At 36.4% G+C, this 26,735-nt stretch overlaps 1 protein-coding gene across 7 annotated transcripts in view; it reads right to left on the bottom strand.

Annotated features, from left to right (window-relative positions):
• Positions 1-26,735, bottom strand: part of FBXW7 (F-box and WD repeat domain containing 7) — a 224,941-nt gene that overhangs the window by 90,696 nt on the left and 107,510 nt on the right. For 4 of the 7 annotated variants that reach the window (XM_032148323.2, XM_032148321.2, XM_058436824.1 and 1 more), the window contains exon 2: positions 11,304-11,876. In XM_032148323.2, coding sequence (XP_032004214.1) covers positions 11,304-11,807 — 504 coding nt within the window. In that variant the 5' untranslated portion in view covers positions 11,808-11,876. Of the gene's footprint in view, positions 1-11,303; positions 11,877-12,482; positions 12,533-26,735 lie in introns of those variants that run through there. The other 3 variants (XM_058436825.1, XM_032148312.2, XM_032148331.2) reach the window with 2 other exon arrangements.

Consider the following 26,735-nt stretch of genomic DNA (forward strand, 5'->3'; position numbering starts at 1 on the left):
AGACACTATCCAACTTCAAGGCTTACTATCAAGCTAAAGTAACCAAGACAGTGTGGTATTGGTAAAAGAATTAAGAGCAGATGAATGGAACAGAATAGAGAGACCAGAATATGGTACAGTGATCTTTGACAATGGAACAAAGGCAGTACAATGGAGAAAAGCTAGTCTTTTCTGCAAATGGTGCTGAACCACTGAACATCCACATGCAAATAAATGAATCTAAACAAAGGCCTTACACCTTTTACAAAGTTAACTCAAAATGGATCATAGACATAAATGTAAAGTGCAAAACTATAAAACTCTTAGAAGATAACATAAGAGAAAACCTAAATGGCCTTGGGTATAGAAATGACTTTTTGCCTGGGGTAGAGTGGTATGATCTCAGCTCACTGCATCCTTGACGTCCCAGGCTCAACCAATCCTCCAACCTCAGCCTTTCGGGTTGCTAAGATCACAGGAATGCACCACCACGCCTATCTAATTTTGTGCTTTTTTTTTTTTTTTTTTTTTTTTTTAAGGAGGAGATCTCACTATGTTGCCCAGGCTGGTCTCAAACTCCTGGGCTCAAGCGATCCTCCCACCTCAGCCTGCCAAAGTGCTGGGATTATAGGTATGAGCCATGGCACCCAGCCAGAAATGACATTTTAGATACAACAATACAATACTAACAGCATGATACATGAAAGAAATAATTCATAAGCTGGACTCTACTAAACGAGGAATGTCTGCTCTCTGAAAGACACTGTCAGGAAAATAAGAACACAAGCCACAGACTGGAAGAAAGTATTTGCAAAATGCACATGGGATAAACGATTGTTATCCAAAATATACAACAGTAAGAGAACAACCTGACTAAAACATGGACAAAAGATCTGGACAGACACCTCACCAAGGAAGATTTACAAATGGGAAGTAAGCACAGGAAAATATGGTCAACATCATATATCACTAGGGAAGTGCAAATTGTAACAAAGAGATACCATACACACCTATTAGAATGGTCAAAATTCAGAACACTGACAACACCATATGCCACGAAGATGTGGAGCCATAGGAACTCTCATTCACTGCTGGTGGGAATGCAAAATGATATAGCCACTTTGGAAGCCATTTGGCAGTTTCTTACAAAATTAAACATACTGTTAACTTACAATCCGGGAATCATACTCCTTGGCATTTACACAAAGGAGTTAAAAACTTAGTCCATGCAAAATCCTGCACACAGATTTTCACAAGCAGCTATATTCATAATTGCCAATATGTGGAAGCAATCAAGATGTCTTTCACTAGGGAAGTGGATAAACTGCGGTATATCCAAACAATGGAATATTATTCAGTGCTAGAAGGAAATGAGCTATCAAGCTATAAATATACATGAAGGAAAAATGCATATTATGTAAGTGAAAGAGGCCAATCTGAAAGGCTACATACTGTATAATTCCAACTATATGACATTCTGGAAAAAGCAAAACTATGGAGACGGTGAAAGGATCAGTGGCGATGAGAGGCTGGGGAAGAAAGGGATTAATAGGCAGAACACAGGACTTTTAAGGTAGTGAAACCATTCTCTATGGTACTACATTGGTAGATGCATGTCAATACACATTTGTCCACACCCACAGAGTGCACAACACCAAGAGTGAGACCTTGGTGGAAACTATGGATTCTGGATAATGATATGACAATGTAGATTCACTGACTATAACAAATGTACTACTCTGGTAAGGGGGAAGCTGTACATGTGTGCACCGGGGGCATATGGGAACTCTCTAGGCCTCTCATTCAACTTTGCTGTGAATCTAAAACTACTCTAAAAATTAAAGCTTGTTAATTTAAAAAGACAGAATGGCTAATGCAGGAAGTCTCCAAAAAACATTTCGCAGACCTCAAGGATCAATAATTCAAAGACAAGGTTTCCTTGTAAAGGACGAGTGTATTCTTCTTACCAGATTGGAGGGATAGAAGAAAAAAGATACATATGAAATACTAGGTGAAGGAATATAGAAATAATTCATGTTAATGGGTCATGTCTCAGTGAAGCTGAGGGGAGTGGGGGAAATTCCCTTTGAGGGGCTGAACAAGTCAACTGTTCAAACAGGTTACCAAATAATAATAAGACTATTATTATTATAATAACTGAAAGAATCAGGAATATAAAAGAAGTATACACACTGACTCCAGCTACACAAAATATATATCCATGTGGTCAATGACTGATAAGTATTATGTAAAAATTTACACACTAATTCTTTGTTGACTAATAATTACGTTATCAGGGTACCTGATAACACAATAAATATTATTAGGCCATAAAATAAGAAATCAAAGGGCTTAAATGAGAGGGAGAAAAACAAACTTAATACGATGAGTCACAATAAATATACCACAGTAACAGAGATTTAGTTGAGGCAACATTTGGGGACATGAAAATAAATGTTAGGGCAGTAGCTTTACAGGTTATTTCATCACAGCCCACTCATCCCAAAATTACTAATATTGTTTAACTCAATTTCCAAATGTTAACAAAAGTACAACCTGGACCCAGAATAAGATCTGAGTTCCAATCCCAACTCCACTATTTACCAGCTGACTGATACAAGATTAATTACTTAACCTCTCTTCACATATTTCTCATCTCCATTATGGGGTTAAAGATTGGAAATGACATATTAGGACTGTTAAGATAAATGAGAAAAAATATAAGTATATATACACATTCTGGGAACACATGGAAGGCATTCAGTCTGGAGAAGATCACAGATGAATATGGCAGCAATCTTCTCCTATGAAAAGAGCTGTCACTGCTCTAGGTAGAAGAAAAAGGACCAAAGCAAAGTCAGAGATGTCAACATAAAATAAAGAACCCTAACATAAATAACGTCTAAAACTATGAAGATACTTCATATTGCAGTATTCCTTTGTAATGACCTCATTTGTAAGTTCAAGTCTGTTGGTAAAGCCACTGGGCACAGGTTTGGCCTTGGTGATCTCAAAGGTCCACTCCAATTTGGGGTCCATCTTAGGAGACTTAAAATTAGGACTAAAAACCCTTAACATGTTAAATATGTAATTAGTTTGATGAAATGGGGAGTTGGGAATAGGGGAAGGGAGGGAAGGGAAAGCACTGATGATTTCTTCATAAAGCAGTGGCCACTTTAGAATTATGTTTTAAGGCCAGGCATGATGGCTCATGCCTGTAATCCCAGCACTTTGAGAGGCCAAGGCAGGTGGATCACTTGAGGTCAGGAGTTCAAGGCCAGCCTGGCCAACATGGTGAAACCCTGTCTCTACTAAAAATACAAAAATTAGCTGGGTGTGGTGGCAAACACCTGTAATCCCAGTTACTCAGGAGGCTGAGGCAGGATAATCGCTTGAACCTGGAAGGTGGAGGCTGCAGTGAGCTGAGATTGCACCACTGCACTCCAGCCTGGGCAACACAGCCAGACTCCGTCTCAAAAAAAAAAAAAAAAAAAAAAAAGAATTGTGTTTTAAAACAGTAGTCACCAACCTTTTTGGCACCAGGGACAGGGACAGGTTTCATGAAAGACAATTTTTCCATGGACGGGGGAAGTTGGGGGGATGGTTTGGGATGAAACCGTTCCACCTCAGATCATCAGGCATTAGACTCTCGGAAGGAGCATACGACCTAGATCTCTCGCAAGCGCAGTTCACAATAGGGTTCGTGCTCCTATTAGAATCTAATGCCACAGCTGATCTGACACGAGGCGGAGCACAGGTGGTAATGCTCACTCACCCACCACTCGCCTCCTGCTGTGAGGCCCAGTTCCTAACAGGCCACAGACTGGTACTGGTCCATGGCCTGGGGGTTGGGGGCACCCATTTTCAAAAACAGACTCTGAAATTGCTCAGAGAAAGGTTTTTATATGAAAAATATTCATGTTTAGAGAGAGGCAAAAGTGCTATCAAGGCTAAAGAACCCTTCAAAGAAAACAATATTAAATAAATATCTTCAAAACAAGAAAAGATACTACTATGCTATTACTCTTCTAATAATGTGTTAAGTTGATCTTAGAAAATTGCCAGGGTAACACCTGAGCCCTAGAGATGTGAAGAATCAGTTACACTAGGACTTAAAGAGTTCTGTGCTCTTTCCACTATGAAATGGAGAGTTGGGAATGGGGAAGGTTTCCACTATATTCAGCTGCATTCTCATGCAGAGATCATGATATAACGACATTTCTTGTGAGGAACATATTTTTATCCAATCCTCCATTAGGAGCATTACACACCATGTAAGTCATCAAAAAAGACTACACAGAATAATAACTGGTTTCCAGCAGAGAGTTATTTTTCTAATAAAGAGGCATATATGCTTGTTATAACAAAATGGAGAAATTATAAAATGTGTTTAAGAAAAAGTAACCTTTTATTCAACCACATTCAGAGATAATTCCTAACATTTGGTACAATTTCTTCTGATCTTTTTCTTTGCATATGTATATATGTGTGTATATATACACACACACATATATACAAAAATGTATGTTTGCTTCATAATTAAGATCATACTGTATACAGTTTTGAATCCTACATTTTAAATAAAATATTTTTAAGCATTTCCTGTTATTAAATATTCTTTCAAACATGATGTTTAATGGCTGTATGAATTGCCTTCAACTGATTTCTGCATGTTAGCAAAATGATTCCTAAAGTGGGATTTTTAACTTCTCCTCAGGGCAGTCTCAATGTAACGATCTGTACATATACTGAATACCTGAGTCTTAAACTCAATTTTAATGATGTGCCCATTTACAATTTCTAGTCTAGCTTAGGTACATCTTAAGAGGTGAAATGAGGCTGGGGCATGGTGGCTCATATCTATAATCCCAGCACTTTGGGAGGCCCAGGCAGGAAGATCACTAGAGCCCAGGAGTTTGAGACCAGGGTGGGCAACACAGTAAGACCTTGTCTCTACAGATAATTCAAAAATTAGCCAAGCGTGGTGGTGCCACGGGTGGTCCCAGTTACTTGGGAGGCTGAGGTGGGAGAATTGCTTAAGCCTGGGAGGTGGAGGTTGCAGTGAGCCATGATTATGCCACTGCACTCCATCCAGCCTGGGCAACAAAGCAAGACCTTGTCTTAAAAAAAAAAAAAAAGAGGTGAAATGACAACTGTTCACATTACAGTTTGCCAGTCTTCAATTCTCAACCTGAATTAGGAATGAAAACAAATTTACCAAATTTCTACTGCTCAAAAAAGTGAAGAATTATATGTTAACTTAAGACAAAGCTTACCAAAAATGTCACCAGGTAATACCAAATGAACTGCACCATGAAGAGAAGCAAGAACAGGTTCAAAAGAATTAGATTTTCTAAATCTAGGAAGGTATTAAGATAGGAGATTTGGACTTTGATTTGAAGGATCTGGCTGATGGGAAGGAGTACCATTCAAAACAAGTAGAGAGGAAAGGAGATGAAACCAGGTAGAAACTATGGTAAGATATTGGAAGACTTCAAACATTCTCATTTAGGTTTGGCTTTATCAGTGGGAAATGGGGCACCAGTTATCTGTATTGAGGTTATTATCTATACAGAGCTAAAAATTCATTTTTAAAAAACTCATCCAATTATTCATACTGCCAACTCATTGTCAAGGACGTGGCATTATAGCCTGATGCAAACAGAAGCCCAAGCAAAAATGCTCTTAACGTTTTTAAACACTGACCGTCCAATTTTTATCTTACAAATGCCTGGCGGGTAAGAAAAAGAGAGACTAAGTGATCAAGTCTGTTAAATTATTCAGCAGGCCCAGACTCAGATGATAAGAAAAAGTCAAGCCACTTTTCTATCCACTGACCAGAAGACGGGACTATTGAGAGGGAAAAGAACACCTGGGGAGGAAAATAAAAACTTGGTTTGGGGAAAGAAACAGTAGTTTTAGTTTTCAGTGGACCACTCAGATGATGATGCCCAACAGACAGCTAGAAATGCAAAACTGTGGCTAGGGTGAATGATCGGAGCTTGAGAAATAATTTTGGAGTTAACTACCAAAGTGAAAACAATATTCATCATGATATATTCCTATATCCCTTTTCTTCATACTGTCTTCCCTACCACCAACAAAAACAACATTAAAAATGGATCAGATCATTATAATACACATATGAAACAATTTTCTTTGGTAGCATTTTGAAGATAACTATTTGTGATATTTGTGTATACTTCAGTGAAGTTTATCATCTGTATAAAGAACTAATCAATGGAATGCTATAAAACAATTTTAAAATGGCCCGTTTGGTGTGAAGATTATTCTTTAGTCTACAATGAAACCCCATAATTAAAACACTTCTTGAGCTGGGCACGGTGGTCCACGCCTGCAGTCCCGGCTATACAGGAGGATCTCTTATGCCCAGGGGTTCAAGGTCAGCCTGGGCAACACAGCAAGGCCCCATCTCTTAAATAATTAATAATAGTAACTGTCATTACCTGCAGTGAATGAGATACAGTTTATCACTAACATTTAGAGCTATTATGGTTTAAAATAATACTAACAAATACATTTAAAACTATATTAACAAGCATTAATTAGAAATTAACCATGAGCTAAAATTCATTTTGGCATCCATATGGAAGATTCATTAAAGCATTTAAAAATACAGAAGCTTTAGTTAAAGAAAGTCTAGAGAAACTGACTTTAATGAAAGGAAAGGGTACATATTTTATCAACTAGGGAGATCTGTGGGTAGCACCAGCTTCAAAATTTATGTCTATTTTTATTGAAGATGGGCCTAGCTTATTATAGTATTCTTCTAATCCTCCTGTGTACCTTTTTAAAAGAATTTATTTCTCTACTTTTTACACTAGAGGGTAATATGATGACTGAATGCTGAAGGTCATATAACATATATATAGAGATTGACAACCCGCTGTGGGGAATGAAGTGTATTTCGTGGGACTTGGGGAAAGGCACAGGAGACAGAAAAAATGAGGTCACAAGGCCTATATCTGTAAAATATCTGAGTGTCCCAGGCACTATGCTACTTGTTTTACATAAATTATTTCACTTAATCCTTACAAAACCCTTGAGAGGTAGGCATTAGTCTTTATTTTACAGATAAAGTAATAGGTTCACTGAGATTATATACACATGGTTATATAGTAAGTGGCATAATCAGAATTCAAACTCAGATGTGAAAAGTTCTTATCACTCTAATATGTTAGGGGAAAACCCAACTCACCCCTTGTCCCCATTTCTCCCATTTCCATTATCCTCCCCATATGTTTAAAATTGGGCTAAACTAGGCTGAGTCAATGTTTCATTTTTCCTCCTTCACAAAGGTAGGGGATGTGGCTATTCACTGGGCCATGTTTACTAGTGGATGTTGTTCAAGATGACTGCCTTAAATAGCATTTTTTGCTCTCTGGACATGTCTATACCAAACAGAATTTGAACTTAAGTTATTTGTCTTGCAGGTAGACTAGACCAGGGACTTTCTGAAGAAGCTATCATTCTCTAGAACTCTACAAGAGTGTAACTTAGAGCCCTGTTATATTTCCAATGTTAGCCACATTATCCTACAAAGCTGCTCAGCAGCTCTGGTCCTAGGAGGTGGTTGGAGAATGGCAGACCAGATACCCTGATTGGTTAATGATCCTATTAACTGATTCCTCTATTGTTCAGAACTTATAGACAAGAAAGGGTCTTACGCCTCTAAACTCCAATACACTAGATGCTTCTCCACACCTCCCCCGACCCTCTATTTATTTATTCTGAAACAGGGTCTTGCTCTGTAGCCCAGATCACTGCAGCCTCAACCTCCTGGGCCCAAATGATCCTCCAACCTCAGCCCCCAAAGTAGCTGGAACCACAGGCGCATGCCATCACACTCAGCGAATTTTTGTATTTTTTGTAGAGACAGGGTTTTGCCATGTTGCCCAGGCTGGTCTCAAGCAACCTGCCCACCTCAGCCTCCCAAAGTGCTGGGATCACAGGTGTGAGCCAGTGATAACCACACCCGGCTATCTTTTATATATATGTATTTTCTGATAAACATTTATTTCTTATTTGAGGCAAATGGATAAAAACGGTTTAATTACTAGGAGGAATCTAACAATCAAGATGGGAAAAAAATAGACTAATTTGAGGTAAGGAAGTTATGTGAGAAGAGAACAGGTGGAAGCCACTACGATAGACATGGAAGCATCAGAAATTAGTGCTCAAACACACTTCTCTTCATCAAAAGATCAGGATACCAGATCTGGCCTAATAATCATCTCATTTGTTTTTCGTGTCAGTAGAAAATTAGTTGATACTCTGCATAAAATATGTCAAAGATTCTTCAATATGAGCTGGGCATCTCTTCAGAAAACAAGTTTTTTAAAAAAAATATGATAAGGATGTTGACAAAGGGGGTTAAAACTGAAGTGACAGTCATTTATATCTAGAGAAGCAAGCTGACTCTAGAATTTACAGGCTAGTCAAATTTAGAGGAATAGCCAGCACACAACCTCTGCTTTAAAAGCATGTTTTATGGATTTGAGAGAGTATGATCTCTATCAAATTTTTTAACAGCGTCATTTGTTCCTGATTACTTTAGCCTTGAGCTGTAAAATCTTCAATAATGTTTTGTTATGTGCCACAAAGAAAAGTAGTTAACTGAGCTCTCTGTCCTTTCTATAGGGTAGCTCTGATCACTTCTAATGGGACATAGTATTAGAAAATCATCACACGCCAGAGTCTTTTTGACTATGTTGGAAATCTTGTTCAGTGATGTTTGTCAAATTCTACCATAGGGGGCAGCATAGCACGTGGAAAGAGAAAGGGGTTTTTTGCAATTAGGCAAATCAGGATTAAAATCTCTCATCACTTAGTGTAATCTGGGGTGGATCGTTCGGCCTCTCTGTAACTTTTGTTTATGTATCTGTCATAGGATCTTTCAAACAGTGTGAGCTTAATAAATAGCAATTCTTGACTACCACTTCCCTTGACTTTTAACATTAAGACAATATGGAATTTTTAACATATATTGCTTGCCATAAGGCTCCCAAAAAAACAAACCTTTAGTGACAAGGGGGGAAAAAACTGTCCTCAGAGTTTTGACAGTTTTCAAAATGCTTTCAAAGAATAAAGCAACGCAAGAAAGAATTAAAAATCTTTTTTTCTCATTAATATCATATTTGCTTATGCAGCATATTTAGGGATGATGGATAAAATTCAGTCTAGCTATCCACAGGGTTTATGAGAATGCCAAAAAATAAAACTTGAAAGGTATCCTAAGTAAAATTTGTAGAAAGCTAATCCTATGTTAACATTTAAAAATGGGATTTCATTTCTTATGTCTCTACTCTCAAAAGTCAAAGTTTAAGACTTGAATGAAACTATGGTCTAGGGTAACATCTGTAGAAGTGTCTTAACTTTATAATGATCAAGAATTTAAAGCTCTTCCAAAATAAAGTACTTGAACTAGTGAGAGCTTCTATTTATTGTATTAAAACATGTATACACGGAGAATACTGACATTTTCTTTTTAGATGAAGCAGTACTAAGTGACTTTTTTTAATGCTGTTGAAAGTGCTCTGGGAATACTCTGGCAGAAGGGTTTCAGGAATGAACAAAAAGGAAAACATTTAGAAAAATTTCAGACTGAAATCTTACTTGTAGAAGGGTATCACTGTCCTGGCAATCAAATAACTTTGTATTCTTCATGCCATACTTGTGAAGGCAGATCATCTCATGATCAACAATATATCAAAAAGTATACATACACACTTATATAATAAATGCATATACACATCTATACTGTACATGTGTATATATATAAATGCATACACACATCTATCCATGCTATGGTTAGAGCCCAGTCCATTCTTGTTATCTTATATATACAGGACAATAATTGTTATTTATGATTCAGAATCACTAGAAAAAAACTAACAAATTCAGTATACTTCGTTTTTAAAGAGGTAATCATCATACACAAAATTTTACATCTTGAAGGTAAAGAAAAGATAAAGCACCTGTCAAACTTGTGAACTGGAAGGTTTCCTACAGAATATAAGGATGACTTTTCCTTTTGGAAAAAGATAATGTTTTGTCTAACTAGCTTTTTCTGCTTTTAATTTAAAGTGTAGCAGAAATCAGCAATAACTCTGCATTGTTCCACAAGGCTTAGTTTTGATTGAATCTCTTTCTGAAATAAGTTAGGGCAATTGGACCTTAAGTATTAAACCCCTATTCCTCTAACTGAACCCTCAGGAAAAAAAGAGATGTTGAAACTCCCTTTTGATATAGTAAGCTTGAAGAAGAGGATCAAGACTAGGGGGATAGAAGGGAGGAATGACACTATAAAAGGTCTGAGCCTTAACAAAGCGGTGCTACAGTTGTTAGCAGTAAAGCCATCTGGCTAAGATCCAAAGCTACTGCTTCAACATCTTGAGACAGGGATGGTACAATGGATGAAAAATCACTACTTGATGTCACATCCTTCTTAGATCATGCCAGCTAAATAAAATCTGACTTGCAGACAGGCTAGGTAAACTACGGCCAAATACATTTTAGAAAGTTAAGGTTTTACAAGCAGATGTAAAACATGATTTAGCATTTCAAATATTATTAATCCAAGTGTGTAAGATACTTCATTCCAAGTCAAGTTAGGTTAAACGATATGATGTTAAATCAGTTTGTATATTGTTTATGGCCTAAAATCACTGTAAAATGTAAGAAATAAGCAAGTAGGAGTAAGAGGATGAACTACCACAGACATTATTTTAATGTCTATAAAACACGTAAGCTATTATTCAAGTTAAAATGTTCCTTTCCAAAATATAGTTTAACTGGTTAAGTCTACTCTACATGAATATTCATTATTTCTAATTCTCAAATGATAAATAACTAGAACTAATTTGAGGCAACTTTTGAGTAATTTATGCCTTAGAGTGACACTTGTAAATAGACAGCCCACTCCAGCAGCTGCATTTTGTAAATAACAAGTTTCTTCATTACTTGATTTACACAAATCATGTTTTACCCGAAACCTCTACACCCCACACAAGCTACTAATCCCTGCCCGGGACGCAAGGTTTAGACGAACATTTGATGTTAATAATTTTTCATAGTAATAGGCTGAATTACTTTCCCTCCATTTGTACTCAGATTGTCCCATTATCAGTATTTCTACTTGTAATACTTTTCATTACCTTCTGTAAGACAAAAAACTAGTTCGTTTTATTATTACATATCTTAAGATTAATTTTTAGTAATACAAAGACTGTGAGGAAAGTTTCATTACAACTAAAATAGGTATGTAAAGTTTCTCAGGTTAACAATATATTGAATATACTCACTTTTGTTGTTTTTGTATAGAATGGGGAGGAGAGTTGGTGAACGGGCAGGTCCACAATACTACTGGAGTTTGTGACACTGTTAGTATGTGTATGTTCATCTTCTCTGCTACTATCATCAGACTGATCAAAATCATCACTCTCCTGGTCCATCTCCTCCTCCTCCTCCTCATCCTCCTCATCTTGTTCACCAGCATGTTCTTCATCTTCCTCTTGTTCTTCTTGGTTTCCTGAGGAGTCCTCATCTACCGAAATAAATCTATTATTGTTTTCTTCCAATTGTCCTTGCTGGGAATCATTTTGGCCTCCAGGTCTAGGTTCTACTCCAACAACTTCACCATTCCTTGCAGTGTGCTCCTCCTCTTGTTGTCTGAGTTGCTGTTGCTGTTCCTCCTCTACCACACGATTCATCTGTTCTTCATCTACCTGGCTTGAGGAAGGGTTACCTCTCAGAGAGCCTCCAGTTCGTCGTCTTTTGCTGCCCACAGAGAGCAGTTCCTGATTCATTTCCAAAAGCCAGCTTGCTACTTCTTGGACCTTGGCTAGACTATCAGAAGATGCAAAGGTTTTCACATTCTGCAGGGGAAAATAGGAGAAAAAACAAGATTTGTACAATCTATATTATGTTCTACTTTCATGTTATTTGTCTACATTCTAAATATCATTAATGATTGCAAAAAAGTATTGATGCCACCAAGGCATTAAAATATTCTTTAGTAAACAATATAGAACATTTCAATTTTAAAAGTTATAACACTTTATAAAGACATGCACAAAAACCAAAGTAAACATTAATCCCTTTTAATAATTTTTAGCATGAAGATTTATAGTTTAATTCCTTTGACCAACAAAACATAATATTTCAAGCAAATAAAACAATTTTAATTTTACATCAGTAGTTCATAGACTATATCCTATGTAAAACTTCCACAAAATTTTAAGAAGTGTATCAAAAAAAAATTTTCAGTGTTCAGTTAAATTTCGGAAATACTGAGGTAAATCAGATTAAAAGGCTTTTTACCCTGGGTATTTCCCAAACTTTTCTGATCACAGAATCTTGCCTTCAGACACAGTTTTCTAGCAGGTAAAAATTATAATCATTATTATTTTAATTTTTTTACAAATGACTGGACAGAAAATAAACAAAAAATTTATTTAAAAAAAAAGTTCGTAAGTTCATACCCTCTGACCCAGTAACTCCACTTCTGGCAATCTATCCTAAGGAAGTAATCCTAAAACAGAAAAAAAAAATTATACAGAGGATGCTCACTGCAGTTTATCCACAAAAGCAAAAAATAAAGATAAAAATAAATGTAAATAAAAATAAAAATCCAGATGTTCAATATAAAGGAATCTATGAGATGGGATATATATGGTGTAATCCCTAAACATGATGTTCATAAAATATTTTTAAAAATATAGATGTTATAATATATTATGCTAAGGGGAAAATGCTGGAAATTATGATTATAGTATGATTTTTAAACTGTATGAAGACCAGAAGACAACATTTCAAAATAAACTGCATCTTAGGCAGTGGTATTACTAATGCTTTAAACATTTCTTTTTATCATATTTCTCAATTTATATCAAGCATGTTTACCTTTATGTTTTTTAACCTAGGCTCTAGAATTTTATCTGATACAGCATCTTTTCATGATATTCATTCTTACATTTTATCCTTTGCTGGTATCTATATGGACATCTTTGAAGTCAGATAAAATAATGCCAACATATTGTGCACACACAAGAAATTATGCACCCGTGATCTAAAACTTGGAACTGCTAACAAATGAAGTACTGTCAATTCTAGTCTTTTTCAGAGAAAACCTTTAGTATGATTTACAACAGTGTATCATAAAACACAAACTTCAACAAACAGAAGCCCATATCCTAAAATTTGAGGAAGGTCTTTTATTTCTTCTTACCATAATACAAAATGTCAAGATATATCAAATATTAATATATAACTTATTATTTTATCGGTAACTGACGTGACTCAACTTGAGTTCAGTAAAATAAAATCTAATGGCTAATAAACAACATTAAGTTGCATGGTTTTCTTGGCAACTGGACATGATGGGAATAGAAATGATTCAAGGTCAGGAAGAATACTAATAAAAGAAATAAAATTTTAAATTGAAAATGTTCCTCACTTTGCAGGCAAGGTAATCAAGGCTCAAAATGATTTAGTAAATTTCTCAAGATTACTAGCTTCAAGTAAAGCAGGGACAAGAATTTAACACCCAACTGAGTCTTCTTTCATGCACCTTAAAGTAACTACATAAAATCCTGAAAGAATATTATTCTCTAACACTGATACTGCCTTCTTTTCCAAAACTAGAATCACTACAATACTCAAAGATTATTACTCTAAAACAAATTATTTGCTGAGCATTCAATATGCTTCCTGTACATGTCAATTTTCTGGAGGATAATGTTTAGAATAGTGTCTCTTTCAAGTTAACCAATGACATTTCATCTTTTTTGACCAGAACCCACAGTAAAATTATGTTTAACATCACAACTCTGCATGCATGCAATTAAACATATTAAAACAATGGTTTCAGAGAAAGGGAATTATGAAACATTTCTGGTATCTAAAGTCCCTATAAATCACCACCGTTAATCAAATACAGTTGATTCGCATTCACAGTAATTGTGTTCTATAAAATTGCTGCAACCACTGAATTAACAAATACTGAGCCATTGCTCCTAGGGGAAATACGGTTCTCACAAGCCTCTGGTCACAACATTGTTGCCAACTGATCAATGCATAACCTTTTTTATGCGTGTTTCTGTCTAAATATATCTTTAATATAGATTGATTCATTAGCATTGAACTCATGGTCAACAGCATTATAACTAATGCCTGAATTAAGTTTATTTAATACACATTAGTTTACCTTTAAGGCAAATTACAGCCTTCCCGCACTTCGGAACATTAAACAGAACCTCAGGACTATGTTTGGGGGCCATTCTAAACTGCACAATCACTAACAAAAAGCACCAAAATGAGGAAAATGCTTTTTCCTCATGGACCATGAAAATGACATTTGTTTATGGTATGAGAGCTGCAACAAGAAGGCAGAGCATCACCCTGTAGATCTCAACTGGAAATAGGTTTGTCAGGTGGCTCAAACTTTGTGACACTCTGCACAGTACATGTCCACAAATGACTATGAAAGTATCATTCGTGGCTGTGAAAGTGACTGTGTTGTTACAGTTCTGCTAACCTAACAAAGGATAAATGATCAGAGAAATTAAAAGCTCCATTATAGATATTAATCAATAAATGTTTCAAATAAATTGAAAGTTCAGATAGCTCAGATAAAATAAAGTTGGACTTTGCATAAAATAATGGCTGGAGAAAAGAATATTACTTTTCCTTTTTTTAAGTGTGGGGAACAACATTCTTCTGGCAGTGTCTTTCAAGGCAGTGGAAAGTCCAGAGAGGTCTTGACCAATAGGTACTTTAAAAAGATGCCTACAGTCAGCTCCATTCTGGATGAAAAAGAGGTATAATAATTTTGCTCTTCAAAAAAATTTAAAATAGGTTATTTAGAGAAAGCAGAGCTACTCCATGACTTTCCCCAAGTCCTAGAAAATACAGGGTAACTTTCAGTGACTATGCTTTTTTGATTTAGTGGCATTTCAGGCCTACCTTGGGGAAGGGGGGGTATTTTAGACAACTTTCTCATGAACTTTTTAAACATTTTCTCAATAACCTTGTTTTTCAAAAAGACCTTTGATAATTCAAAACCATTTGAAATGCTTATTCTAGGCTGCTTAAAGGAAAAAAGTGGGCACAGATACAGTTGTTAAATAAATGGAGCTCTGAGAGCCTGTCTTATATTGAACTAGAGTTGCCAGCTTCAAAGGAAAATTCCAAGGCAAATACTAACTTCGAAATCATAGTAGACACTGAGGAATACAGTTTATACCAATAAAACAAGAAGTAGTTTAAGCAAATTACTAAAGACTCTGAATCACTAGGCAACATTAACATTTTCAGAATTTACATGGGCAGGTATAATCCATTAGGCTTGAGCTACAAAGTGATTTAAGAAGCTTTAGGACAAAGATAACAAGAAAGTAAACCAACTGTACTGATCATCAGGAAGAATAACTCAAAGCCTGGAATCACTTTCTGCAAGAAGTTTAGGATTTTCACTGAATTCTTAAAAGAGCCAACACCCTCCACTTCATATATGAACTTTCTATACCCCAAATTAATAATTTATTAATTACTATGATTAGGAGTAAGTACCTGAAATGCATGATGAAATAAGTTTTATCTTATTACTCCACTGCTCAGCACCCACTAAGAGCTTCCCATTTCACTCAGAGTAAAAGCCAATGTCTTTTATGGTTGCCTGTTGGTCCTTCTATCATCTACATACATCCCCACCACTGTGAACCCACTTTGTTCCACCCTTTCTGTCACCGTTCTTTCTTGAGGGGTAAAGTGTGCTGCAACCTCAGAGTCTTTGTGCTAGCTATTCCCCTTTTTATTTCTTTTACTTCCTTCATAGAGGACTCTGTTCAAATGTCCCCTATTCAATGATATTTTCTCTAACCACGCAACTTAAAATAATACCCACCAGCATCACCTTTTCTTTTCCTTTGTCCTGGCTTTACTCATTTCCACAGCACTATATAAAAGCAGAAATAGTACCTACTATTTAGTAAATACCTACCTATCCATCTGTCCATCCATCAATTTATTTCTGTACTATCTGCCTTCCCACACTAGAATTTAAGTTCTATAAGGAAAAGGGACTTTTGTTTTTCATCACTATTATCTCCAGCACCCACAAAAATGCCTGACCCATAAGGCACTCAAAACATTTGTTTACTGAGTAAATAATTATCAAATCTTTTTAAAGACAATCATGTACTAAGCATGCTCTTCACCAAAGAAGAACTTCAAGCCAGGTCACAAACACAACGTCAATTACTTTAAATACATTTTTTAAAGTTGTACTCTGTATTGAAACTGGTAGGACATATATCCTAATATCTTAACACATATTTGTAAATTGTCTACTAAGTCATAAGAAATCATTTTTCCCTCTGTATCAAATTTCTTGTTATTTTCAGCACAGCATGTAAAAAACAACTATGTGACTAAAAAGATCAATACTTCGAAAACAATTATTGTTTCTGAGTATTTCTGGTTCCATATATTCTATACTGCAGCTGAGAAATCACATTTGTAACTTTAAAGATAAAAATCTTTCAGGGACTGCAAAATTTGATGAAAAGCTCCTTGGTAATGTACATTAGCAAAATCAACACAAAATGGGCAATACTGGCAAGTGTCATCATATATGCAGAAAGTAATTCATAAAGTTTTATGGATGTACACTGAATAATTTAAATCGACTTGGCTAGTCAATCATATATATCTTTACTGGAAAGGATGCAAAAGACTATTCCTCAGTCCATATGACAATATATATTTTTTGTTATTTGAATTATAATATATATTTTGTTTTGGCTAAATTTAATCCCTGTGTGATATGCCACCACCTGTGTGATATGGGCTTACTCCATAATAACTAAATTTTAAACTGGTTGTTACATCTCAAAGACTCTTTTGCCATTTTTGTATCTCTATACTCTGTTGGTCACTAGCTCTCTTTACAACTCTCTCCTGTCCCTTAATTTTCCTTGGTACATTCCTCAGTGCATCCCTCAGGCAGCACTGTTACTGTGCTCCATCGCTAGCTCCTCCCTTCTTTGTTGTTTCTTTGAAAGTCAGGGTTTCAACTATCACACAGAAGCTAATGACTCCCCATACTATTGTCTCCAGTCAGACTCCTCTACTGAGCCTATTAATTTCAAGAAGGTGTCCCAAAGTCACATCAAATTCATTATTTTAACATCCAAACTTCTATTTCGCCACAACATGCACACATACGTAAGGCCCAAATTTGTTCTTAGATCCTCCTATTATTTTCTCTATTTCAGTGAATGGAATCATATTCTAGCCAGTTGCAGATGTAAGAAACCCAGATGGCTCTTCTTCCTTCTTTTCCTCAAAAATTTAGTCAAAAAGCTATTAGATGGAGCCAAGCAAGTTAGGTGTGTATGTGGGAGGCAGGTAGTCCAAAATTTGGAAGTCGAAGCAGAATGAAAAGAGCCTTTCTGTAGTGAGGGATGGCGGTGGGGAGGAACAGAGGCAGACCAACAAGGGGGCAAGGTGGCAAAGCTTGACTCAAAGAAGCATGAGAAATAATCCATATAGTAAAGAAGCCCCTGTAGGTCAAAGGCAGAAGAGAGTGACAACATCCCTGTGGGTGCGTAACACAGTAAAGAGTGTCCACATGAGGGAAGGATGTCAAAGGCTGAAGGAAAGAGGAGGGTGCAGTGGCCACAGTGGTACCCTACTCAGATATCCCTTCAACCCAACCTGCTATGAGGAACAGAACTGCTTGACAGCCTCCATCTATCGCACCTTGGAATCCATGGCAACCACCCCTGGCCTTGCTGCCTCTGGGCTTCTCCCAGCAAGCTACCAAGCAGGGTAGAAGTACTAGAATGGGGATTACTCCAAAAGACAATGTAGGAGGGTAGTAGGGTAGGGTGGGAGATTCCCTGCGCATCAAGTCTTGTCTTGACATCTGTGTCTCAGAAGACCCAAACTAACACAAAAAACATCTGTGTTAAGAGTACTGATATCAAAACCTCTTGGGGCAAAATGTTTTAACATCTGAAAGATGTTATAAAATGGTTAACTTCATTAAACAAAGGTCATTCCACTCATTTAAAGAACAACTCTTACCACATACACACACATAAAAATCCACTTAGCAGTGGAAAACTTATCAATAGGGTATTTGAACTGAAATGGGTCCTTTAAAGAAAACAGTAGGCTAGATTCTGTTGAATATTTAAACATTAATGGCTTTAGAAACTAGCCTACATAGTACTTATTTTTCAGTCTCTGTAAGGTGTGAAGAAAATGGTTGGGTTTTCTTTATTTCAAAGGACAACATTCTTGGATTTAAAAGGAAAATGAGCTGTTGAAAAACATGTTACAAAAGAAAATCTTGAAATGTTTCTATTGCTGTTAGGGCTTCAGAGTGAGGAAGGATATCAGCAAGTCTCAAGTCTTGTTGGAAATCACCTGGAGGAGCTGCAGAAAAAAACTGAACACATTTTCCTTCACTTGAACACAAGCGTAGAACTGGAAAAGGGATCCTGTTTCTGAATGTTCTGACTGTGAAAATTTGACTTGAGAAAAAAGGAAAAAGACCTGCAGTTTTGTCTTACATTAAAGATGAGTTTTACTAATCTTTCCAAGACAAGATATAGATTTCTATGAAGAAAAGATTATCCTGCTACTCACAGAAAAACAGTGAACATTATGCTGCAGCAATTTCTCACACATATGAACAATCTTTTTTTATTCAGCAAACAAGAATAAGCTCAGAAATAGTCTTATTTCAGTTGAAAATGAAATTAACATGATTTGCTTATCTCATGCTTGACCTGGAATTGATATGTGCAGCAAGAAACAAGGACAAAAGACAAATATAACTTTCACATTAAAGAGGCAAATTCACATTAAAGAGATAAATATAATTTTATTTAAAATTCAAAAATAATAATTTTATGCATATATCAGCCTATACAAGAAGTAATCTAACTAGCAGGCATACAATTGAGCCTGACCATATCACTGAGTAAAGAAAAGTTTTTCAAAATCTGGTTTAAAATTGTGTCTAAATCATACTTTCATTCATATTGCATTGGCTTATGGTTTTAGCAGCTTTACTATTCAACACTGTCAATTTTCATTTTGTAAACATCATTAATTAAAATCAATTTATAATCTTTATTAAATTAAATCTGCTGAGCCTAAGAAAAATGAAGTGCCATTTTGGCTTATGCTAGTTACTTAAGCAAAATGTATTACATTTCTTATGAGTTTATAAAATTTATAAAAAGATTAATTTCAAGAAAAGTGAAGCTTAATTACCATGGGGTTGAATTTTCCCCCAAGAAAAAGTGATTTAAACATCATTTTTAGTTTTAAGAATGGGGTGAAAATTATTCTTGTGTATACCACATCACATTTGGATCTCACATAATAGAAATGTGTGGTAAGGCCCCCTAGGATAAGGTAAACACACACACACACACACACACACACACACACACAGTGGCAAAGTCTTAAAAAAAAAAAAAAAAAAGGAAAAAAATGGAGTTTCCTCTGCCTTCTGTAATGACTTTCATTGGGGCTGCTATCCTTTGTGAGGTGAAGAAACCACACAAAAAGAGGAGGAGGTTAATGATTTCGCCAATACTTATACCTCAGAAAACTGCAGGTTCAATTCCAGACCACTGCAATAAAGTTAATATTGCAATAAAGCAGGTCACAAAAAATTTTTTTGTTTCCCAGTGCAATAAAAGTTATATTTACACTACTATTACGTGTGTAATAGCATTATGTGTAAAAAAATGTACATACTTTAGTTTAAAAGGACTATACTGCTAAAAAAAAAAAAAAATGCTAATCATCAACTGAGACTTTCAGTGAGTCCAATTCTTTTGCTGGTGGGGGGTCTTGTCTTGATATTGATGGCTGCTGACTAATCAGTATGGCTGTGGCAATTTCTTAAAATAAGACAACAACAAAGTTAGCCACATCAATTGACTCTTCCTTTCATGAAAGACACTATGCCATGTGATAGCACTTTACCTAACTGTAGGTCTTCTTTCAAGATTGGAGGCAATCCTCCCAAACCACCACTGCTTTATCAATTTATCAATTAATTTTATGTAATGTTCTAAGTCCTTTGTTGATATTTCAACAATTTTCAAAGCATCTTCACTAGGAGTAGTTTCCATCTCAAGAAACAGCTTTCGGGCCGGGCGCGGTGGCTCACGCCTGTAATCCCAGCACTTTGGGAGGCCGAGGCGGGCGGATCACGAGGTCAGGAGATCGAGACCATCCTGGCTAACACGGTGAAACCCCATCTCTACTAAAAATACAAAAAATTAGCTGGGCGCGGTGGCGGGCGCCTGTAGTCCCAGCTACTCAGGAGGCTGAGGCAGGAGAATGGCGTGAACCCGGGAGGTGGAGCTTGCCAAGATCGCGCCACTGTACTCTGGCCTGGGCGAAAGAGCAAGACTCCGTCTCAAAAAAAAAAAAAAAAAAAGAAAGAAAGAAACAGCTTTCTTTGCTCATCAATAAAAAGCAACATCTCAGCCATTCAAATTTTATCTTGAGATTTCAGCAATTGTCATGTTGTGTCAGGTTCTACTTCTACTTCTCTTGCTATTTCTACCACATCTGCAGTGACTTCCTCCACTGTAGTCTTGAGCCCTTCAAAGTCACCCATGGGGGTAGAATCAATTTCTTCCCAACTCCTATTAATGCTGATATTTTGACCCCCTCCCATAAATCACGAATGTTCTCAATGGTACTTAGAATGGTGAATCTTTCCCAGAAGGCTTTTGGTTTACTTTGCCCAAATTCATCACAGGAATCACTGCAGCAGCTACAGCCTCAAGAAATATATTTTTTAAATAATAAAACTTGAAAGTAGAAATGACTCCTTGATCCACGGGCTACACAATAGATATTATTATGTTTTTCAAGCATGAAAAAAATAGGAATCTCCTTATACATCTCCATCAGAGCTCTTGGGTTACCAGGTGCATTGTCAATGAGCAGTAATATTTTGAAAGGAATCTTTCACTGAGAGCAGCAGGTCTCAAGAGTGGGCTTAACATATCTAGCAAACCGTGCTGTCATCCAGGCTCTGTTTCATTTATAGAGCATGGGCAGAGTAGATTTAGAATAATTCTTAAGGACCCTGTGATTTTCAGAATGACCAATGAGCACTGGCTTCCACTTGAGGTCACCAGCAGCATTAGCCCCTAACAAGAGAGTCAGCCTGTCCTTTGATGTTTTGAAGCCAGGTACTGACTTCCCCTGTCTAGCTAGAAAAGTCTTAGATGGCATCTTCCAATAGAGTGCTGTTTCATCTACATTGAAAATCTGTTATTTAGGGTGGCCACCTTCATCAGTGATCTTAGCTAGATCTTCTAGATAACTTGCTGCAGCAGCTTCTCCATCAGCACTTGCTACTTTACCTTGTACTTACATGTTATCAAGACAGCTTATTTCCTTAAACCTCAGGAACTAAACTGCTAGCTTCCAACTTTTCTTCTGAAGCTTCCTCACCTCTTACCCTTCATAGAATTGAAGTAAGTTCGGGCCTTGCTCTGGATTAGGCTTTTGTTTAAGGGAATGTTATGGTTGATTTGATCTTCTATCCAGACACTAAAACTTTCTCCATATCAGCAATAAGGCTGTTTTGCTTATAATTCATGTGTTCACCAGAGTAGCACTTTTAATTTCCTTCAAGAACTTTTCAGCTGGGTGTAGTGGCTCATGCTTATAATCCCAGCACTTGAGGAAGCCAAGGTGGGAGGATTGCTGAGGTTAGGAGTTCAAGACCAGCCTGATCAACATAGCGAGACCCTGTCTCTACTTTTTAAACATGCAAAAAAGTGAAAAAAAGAAAGGAACTTTTCCTCTGTACTCACAACTTGGAGGTTTGGCACAAAAGGCCTAGCTTTTGCCCTGTCTCTGCTTTCAACATGCCTTCTTCACTGATCATTTCTAGCTTTTGATTTAAAATGAGAGACATGCAACTCTTCTTTTCACTTGAATACTAAGAAGCCACTGTAGGGTTATTAATTGGCATAATTTCAATGTCGTGTCTCAGGGAATAAGAAGGCCTGAGGAAAGAGAGATGGGAACAGCTGGTTGGTGGAGTGGTCCGAATACACACAACATTTATTAAGTTTGCCATCTTTTATTCTTCTATGGCTGTGGTTCATGGCATCCCCAAACAATTATGATAGTAACATCGAAGAGATCACTGATCATAGATAACCATTAGGTATAATAATAATGAAAAAGATTGAAATATTGCCAGAATTACCAAAATGGGACACAAGAGCCACACAGTGAGCTGCTGGAAAATGGCACCAAGAGACTTGCTCAACACAGGATTGCTCCAACCCTTCAATTTGTTTAAAAAAAAAAAAAAAAAAAAAGCATAAGCAAAGTGCAATAAACCACGGTGTGCCTATATAGTAAAAGTGATAACCTGATGCTTTATAATCTGAATTCTTCTAGCCTCTTGAAATCAGAAGAAATTCAGAAAAGCTCAGTGAATTCTTTATGAATTCAACTGAATTACCAGTTGCACACTGGTAGTGGAATAGTGAAGAGGTGTGTAAAAAGTAAATTAACTGGCTTCAAGATATGTGTTGTATTCCCAAATCTGTTGAGTTTCTCAAATTTATAAGCCATTATGTAGTTGTAAGTGCAGTAAGTCTGAGTATTGTACTGAAGAGTTTCTATTAGAATCATTAAGACAGACATCAGACATTTTAAGACACTTTGTCAAACTCTCTGTCTCTTTCTGCTTTGAGATGACACTTACTATGACAATTTAGAATGAAAATGATTGCTGAAGATAATCCAGATGACACTAGACTATTACTGATGAAGCTCTAGGGGAGTTTATATTAGATTAGCAGATCTATAATCTTTTTTTAAAAACTACTTCCTTTTTTAGAGTAAAATAAAATACAGATACAGAAAACTACACAAAAACGTCATACCTTAGTATATTAAGAGAATACATTCTTGTGACCACCACACAGCAATTTGCCAGCGAGCCCAGAAGCTCCTCCAAGTGCTCTGATTCAGTCATAGCCCCTTCCCTTCCTCTAAGTAACTCACTTCTTTTAAATTATTCTTAATTACATCCTGTATTTATCACTTTATCAGCTAAGTAAGCTTCCCCAGATAACTATTATTTAATCTTGACCATTTTTAAGAAGAGTTTCTACTTCTATTCAGTCTCTTTTAATCTACAGGTTTATTTTCCATTCTTTTTCTTAAAATTTATGTTTGATCTGGCTTTTCGTAGTGTAGATTTGACTGATTATGTACACATAATGCAATTCAGTATATTCATCTGGTCTCTTTATTTGTGGCAAATTGGAAGCTGGATCCAGAGGCTTTATTGAACTTGGTTTGTTTCTTTGTCTAATAATGTGTTACTTCATTATGTGTCATCTAGCATCTGGTTTCCTTCTTATGATTTTAGCAGCTATTGATATTCGTTGCCTCCATCCATTAATACACTGAAGGTGGCAAAATGGTGGTATTCTAATACTCTCATTTCTTTTCAATTTATTAAAAGAAATGATTTCATAAAGAAATGCTTCCCTTATTTGCTATTTAATTCCTCAGTGCTATAGTCCACTTAGAAAAGTTGGTAATGCTGTATTACTCTAGCATGAGCTAGTTGAGCTATTAGATAATATTTGACAGTAAAAACTTTGTAAATTTTTATTGATAATTTTAAAATTATAATTTTCTAAATTTTAGATTGGAGAAATAAAAATTTGCCAAACATGTCAACAGTACACATTTTCCCAAATAATATACAACAGTGGTTATCAAACTTGATTTTGGTGCCTATCAGTGGTACCACCATACCTCTAATGTCCATCAGAGGTAAACCACATAAATAATAATTTTACTACTGGTACTTTTAAACAACAGAGAACCACACAGCAATGAGAATGAGAATGACAAACTGTGGCTAACAATATAGACAAATTTTACAGACATAATGCTAAGCAAAAACAACATAAAACAGACAGAATGTAAATTGTATTATTCCACTTTAAAGAGTTCAAAAAAGGCAAAACTAATCTATGGTGTTAAAAGTCACTATGGTGGTTACATTTGTGTTTGGAGGGGTGGGGTGCTAGACTAGTTTCTAGAAGGAGTCACTAGAGGAGGTTCTGGAATAGCAGTAATGTTCTATTTTTTTATTTGACTGTTGTTACTTTTCTCAGTGTATGCTGTATTCCAGTAAAAAGTCAAAAAGTGAACAATTATGGTTTCCAGATTTGAGGGGGAAAAACACAACTTTCCTGCTGGCAGAATTCCTTGGGAAATGCTTTTTCTTTTTTTTTCCATATTTTGCAGAGATGGGGGTCCCACTATGTTGCCCAGGCTTGAACTCCTGAGTTCAAGTGATCCTCCTGCCTCGGCTTCCCAAAATGCTGGGATTACAGATGAAAGCCACCGTGCCTGGCCAGGAAGCTGCTTATTTTAAAATGTACATTGGGATTCGGTAGTAGGGCCCAGTTTCTGCATTTTTAATATTTTCTACCCCCACAAGCAGCCACCCACGACTTTGATGTGCATGGTCCAGGGAGCATGCCTTTGAGAACAAGACTTTTTGCATTTTTCTGAAACTTTGACTAACAGAACAATCAATGTTTATTAAATTTAATAAATAAAATGGTTCGAATATAATATGCACTTGACATTAAACAAAAATATAGCTAGAGACACTAAACCAAACATCCAAAACTTAGAATAGTTCTATTACTTAAAACTCTCTCCATCTCTTATCATATTTATTTAAAACCATCATATTCTTAGATCTTTTCATTTCTGTCACTAAACAAGAAGTACCCTGCACCACAGCCCACTTGTTTTAAGCGCCTGGTGAGTTACCGCATGTGTTAACGAGTGGAGAACAAAACCTGCTCAATTTCTTTTTTTATTATTATTATTATACTTTAGGTTTTAGGGTACATGTGCACAATGTGCAGGTTTGTTACATATGTATCCATGTGCCATGTTGATTTCCTGCACCCATTAACTCGTCATTTAGCATTAGGTATATCTCCTAATGCTGTCCCTCCCCCCTCCCCCCACCCCACAACAGTCCCCGGAGTGTGATGTTCCCCTTCCTGTGTCCATGAGTTCTCATTGTTCAATTCCCACCTACGAGTGAGAACATGCGGTGTTTGGTTTTTTGTCCTTGCGATAGTTTACTGAGAATGATGTTTTCCAGTTTCATCCATGTCCCTACAAAGGACATGAACTCATCATTTTTTATGGCTGCATAGTATTCCATGGTGTATATGTGCCACATTTTCTTAATCCAGTCTATCGTTGTTGGACATTTGGGTTGGTTCCAACTCTTTGCTATTGTGAATAGTGCCACAATAAACATACGTGTGCATGTGTCTTTATAGCAGCGTGATTTATAGTCCTTTGGGTATATACCCAGTAATGGGATGGCTGGGTCAAATGGTATTTCTAGTTCTAGATCCCTGAGGAATCGCCACACTGACTTCCACAATGGTTGAACTAGTTTACAGTCCCACCAACAGTGTAAAAGTGTTCCTATTTCTCCACATCCTCTCCAGCACCTGTTGTTTCCTGACTTTTTAATGATGGCCATTCTAACTGGTGTGAGATGGTATCTCACTGTGGTTTTGATTTGCATTTCTCTGATGGCCAGTGATGATGAAAACCTGCTCAAATTCTTAATAGTCTGCTAGAGACACTAGAGTTTTGTAATTAGCAACATGTTAAGGAATTCAAATTTAATTCGTAAGTTATAAATCACTACATATCAAAGGTATGTAGGATCAAAACCTCAAATACTAAATCTAATGCTGCTAAGGATCTAGAGTCAGCTAGTTACTAGGCAAATAAAGTGACACTGTGAACATCAAATGATATGTACTCTAGGCAAATTAAGACTTCTTTCTTGAAATTTAAAATAAAGCTAATGTTCACTTGCTTTGCAGATCATTGGCTCTGCAGGTCACTGGTTCAGACATCAACTGACTATGCATATGAATCACTTAGGAATCTTGTTAAAATGCAGATTCTGAGTTGGTAAATCTGAAATGCGACCCGAGATTCTGCATTTCTAACAAGCTCCCAGATGATGCCATTACTGCCAGTCAATGACTAAATTTTGAAGAGCAATGCTCCACTCTTGTCTACCTGCTTTGTTTTCACTGCTGCCAAAACAAACATCCTAAGGCACAGATATGACAGTGTCAGCTTCCTCCTTATATATTCCACCCTTTAGTGATTTTACAAGTTCATCTTCCTTACTGTGACACACAAAGACTCTCAAAAGTTGCATGTGGCCTCTCTTGAGCCTCATCTCTGAGTCCATCTGCCTCATTTGCAGCAATTCCATACCCCACAATTCTATTTTAAGCCCAGCAAAACCAAACATCTCACATATCCTAACTCTTAATTATTCCCATTTGTAATGTTTTGTTTTGTTTTCATACTCCATCCCAGGTTCCCCTGATAGTGCTTCAATACCCACTTTAAATATTGTATTTTTAGTGAAAATCTTCCAAGGTCTCCCTGGAAGGAGTTAAGTATAACTCCTGAACTCCTAGTAGAATGGCCAACTACCAAACAGATACTATAAAAAACTTCCTCAAATGAAACAATTAAAATACCAGATAAAACAAAAATTAAAAGAGTAGGTCAGACAGATAAATATAACCACAGTGTTGACATGAAGAAAAAAAAAGAAATCCATATGGCCA

The sequence above is a fragment of the Hylobates moloch genome, unplaced genomic scaffold (genome assembly GCF_009828535.3).
Source record: "Hylobates moloch isolate HMO894 unplaced genomic scaffold, HMol_V3 SCAFFOLD_3, whole genome shotgun sequence".
Lineage (NCBI taxonomy): Eukaryota > Metazoa > Chordata > Mammalia > Primates > Hylobatidae > Hylobates > Hylobates moloch.